At 39.5% G+C, this 3,812-nt stretch overlaps 1 protein-coding gene across 1 annotated transcript; it reads left to right on the forward strand.

Moving 5' to 3' along the window:
• The first annotated feature begins 2,817 nt into the window (after positions 1-2,817).
• Positions 2,818-3,414, forward strand: LOC120778222 (pupal cuticle protein Edg-78E-like). The gene is made up of 2 exons (XM_040109980.1): positions 2,818-2,903; positions 3,001-3,414. Exons 1-2 carry the CDS (start codon positions 2,892-2,894, stop codon positions 3,412-3,414), a joined length of 426 nt encoding a protein of 141 aa, XP_039965914.1. The 5' UTR covers positions 2,818-2,891.
• The last annotated feature ends 398 nt before the right edge of the window (positions 3,415-3,812 follow it).

Below are 3,812 nucleotides of genomic sequence, written 5' to 3' on the forward strand. Positions count from 1 at the left end.
CAAAAGAAATATAATAATCAGACACCCACCCAGTAGGAAATATGTAACGTTAGTAATTTATATATCTGGAGTAATTAAAGTACTAATTCGGCATAGTATTATAGATAAAACGCAGAGACGTGCTATTTTTTTTTCTTTTCTATACCTTGACATACATAATATCACCTAATCATAAAATTAAAAAAAAATCGATTTTTCGATGAATACAAAGCTGGAGAGAAATACGATTTGTTGACATTATTAAAAATTAAAGCCTGAAAAACCTAAGTTCTTCATACTGTATATTTCTCATAATTACGTGAAGTATCAGTGTCGGTAAAAATAGTTCGATTGGCGTAACGCATCGCGCATTTAATATTTAGTCGACATAATCGCCCAGCAGGGTCGGTAATTCGAGCAACCATAAATCGGTTTCACACCACATTTACTCTGAAGGATACCATGGACCCTATTCAGTGCACTCCGAAAACTGTGTAGCAGAATATCGAAGAAGACCTGTATAAATACATCTGTCATCGCGCGCAACAATTGGAGTCGTGTCCATTCACTTCATGGAAGCTTTTGCGAACGACCATCTGCTCGTCCAACATTCGGTGAATGGGACAAAAACGTGATGACCACCGATTTCGACTTCCACAAACCAAATTGTCTTATTCGGAGTGATGGTAATCCACAAGCCATTGTTGAGACGCCCTTACATTCTAAAAAAGTCACTGTTCGGTGTTCTCTATGGCCATATTTCTTCAAAAATGCAGACGCCCATAATGTTACAGTCAATAGGGAAAACTAAAGAGCCATGATTAATGACTTTTTCGTGCCTGAATTGGAGGATATTGATGAAGAGTACCTTTGGTTACAATAATAATGTCATACAGCAAACAAAGTAATCATTTTTCTCGCGTCGTGGGCCTGTGGCATGGGTTCCAAAGTTGTGCGATATAACAGCGCTTTTGTAGAGTTATGTGAAATGTCTACTGGCGTCTTGAAAGAGAATATTGGCGTATTATTGCTGACACACGACCCCAATTTTTGCAAAAAGTGATAAAAAATCGAAAATTGGGTCTCTCAGATGGAGTTTATTTGGGCCAACCGCGGCAGTCACTTGACCGAAACTAGATTCTAAAAATGTACCCTTTAGTTGTACTACTTTAGCTCTAGTTAATCCACAATTTTCAGAGAAAACTCAATAAGGTGTGCTGACACTCCCAATCTTCAATAATAATGCTCCAAAAATAGAGATGGTTTACAAAGATTTCTCTACAACTCTAGCATAAAGACAGCTGAACAAACTGCGAGCTTTGTTAGGGTTGGGAAGGATAAAATCGACATTAAAATCAGCAAATGGAAGATGGATCCATGTGTAGAAATTCACGCAAGTCAGGAAAGTTCTCTGAGCGCCATTCACTTGGGATTGGCCAGAAACGATTATTTCACATATGGCTCAAGCAGCTCACGACTTCCGACCTTAAACCAAATATCCTCCGGGTTGTCAAAAACATCCGTCTAAAGTGAGAAGACGAACCATCCCCTTCCACAGGGTTGTACGCTGGGTTTGGAACCCGCCTTGTAAAAAACACTACCAATGAAAAGAATTCAACAGCCTCGGATGAGGTACTCCTCTTATGATTCTACTTGGGACTAAGTAGGCAATTGAGAAATATAGTCCTCTCTCGACAAAAAAGACCAAACTGTATAAATCATTCATCATTCCCGTCCTGCTATATGGTGAAGAGGCATGGACGTTGACAACATCTTACGAGTTTTCGAGAGAAAGGTTCTGCGGAAGATTTATGGCCCTTTGCGAATATCGCATTCTATGGAACGATGAGTTCTACGTGGTATACGACGACGGCTACGCTAACTACTTCATGTCGTTCAAATGAACGAAACACTCCAGCTCCGAAAATATTCGACACAGAACCCGCCGGTAGAAGCAGAGGAAGAGCAAGAGCCCCACTCTGTTGGAAAGTCCAAGTGGAGAAGGACCCGTCTACGCTTGGAATTGGCGCTAAATAGTGAAATGGTATAACAACTGGCACGCTGTTATAAACGTGGCTATAACTGCGTAAGCGGTGTCTACGCCAATAAAGAAGAAAAACAAGAAATGAGTCTAGCTTCTCTGCCGACATTTAAGAGCGCACGTATTCATCGCAAGAAAATCATTTTTTATTTGTATGAATTACATTTAAAATACTGAAAAAAATGTCGATCTACCCGATCACAGAGACTCCTATAATAAACCCCATAAGATTACATATGTAAGGAAAGACATAAACAGACACTTTGAACGCTTAGCGCAATGCACAGCGATGACTCACCAGCAACGAAAGGGTTTTCTCATCGGGTATGTGACGGCAACAAATTGTGTTAGTTTGTGTCATTAATGTTGTGGAACTATTTTTTATGTGCGCAAACACTAATTCACGCCCCTTAAATTTTAATAGGAAGTCTGTAATGGCTGAAGGAAAAGTAAACAAACACTGAAAGCCAACCAAAGCAGCTCGAATAATGTTCCGCATATTTTGGAGCATAAAAAGTGTTAATAAAGTTACACAAAGCAAAAACAAAATTTATATTTGCGGCAATTTAAAAATGAAAATGCACCACAATGGTGGCCACTGTGCAGCTCGGCTTTAATATTTAGGCTTTAATTTGATTTTTTTTTTGCTCATCTCAACTTTATTTATCGTTTCGTAGTAATCGTGTTTTTTCTCCAGAAAGGTACAATCTGGTTAAGCGACTCGATGAAACAGTTCGAAGTGAAACAGAAGAAACTGGTACAATTTGTTACTATAAATGCGCCAGTGGACACTTGGACACATATTCATTCTTGTGTAAACTTTCGAGGCAGAAGCATCTATTTCAACAACAAGCCAAACCCGGCCAGCAAAATGTCAAAAACAGTAAGTGTTGAGAGCGAAAGCTCGTGTGTATTTCCAGTTTTCAAGAATGAAAAGGCGTTGCATTCATAAATGTACATTGTCATCGAATTACTTACAGACCACCACTTCCATTGCCATCGCATTCGTTGCTACCATCATACTCTGTCATTGCAACCACTTCGTAGCAGCGCGTCCTGATCAATACGATGCCGCTGCTGAGACGCGAAATTTCAAAAGCGAAGTGAAAGAGGATGGCAGTTACCAATATCAGTACGAAACTTCGAATGGCATTGCCGCTGGCGAATCCGGTGTAGGCGGCTATTATGCGAGCGGCTCTTCAGCCTATTATGCGCCAGATGGTCAGCTCATTCAACTGAGCTATACCGCCGATGAGAATGGTTTCCATCCGGCTGGCGAACATTTGCCCACACCACCTCCAGTACCAGAGGCCATTCTCAAAGCGCTTGAATACATTCGCACACATCCGCAGCAGGAGGACCGCAAGGGAGCCAGCGGCCAAGCTCAGTTCTAAGTCCTTAAATGAATAAGTCCACAAACACATACATGCATATAATGTAGGAGCATGTGCAAGCATATAAATACGAGTACATATAGTGAGTAAATGGGTTTTTTACTTTTGTTGAAATCGAAAAAAATTATTGTTGTCTTCGTTGGTTTGGTTGCAAGCCTGCACAAATCGCTTATAAATATCATTAGTATGTATATACATATAAATCATGATTTTTGTTATAAAATGATAATAAAAAACATTCTTAAAATCAAAAAGTGTTGCTTTCGATATTTTCGTCAACTTATTGGATCCCTAAAATGGTATTCGCTAACCTCGGCCAAATCTTGGAACTTATGACTAAAATCATGTTTCTCACAATATTTGACATTCATATTAATTATTCGATTTTTATATTCGTG

This window comes from Bactrocera tryoni, chromosome 5, assembly GCF_016617805.1.
Source record: "Bactrocera tryoni isolate S06 chromosome 5, CSIRO_BtryS06_freeze2, whole genome shotgun sequence".
NCBI lineage: Eukaryota > Metazoa > Arthropoda > Insecta > Diptera > Tephritidae > Bactrocera > Bactrocera tryoni.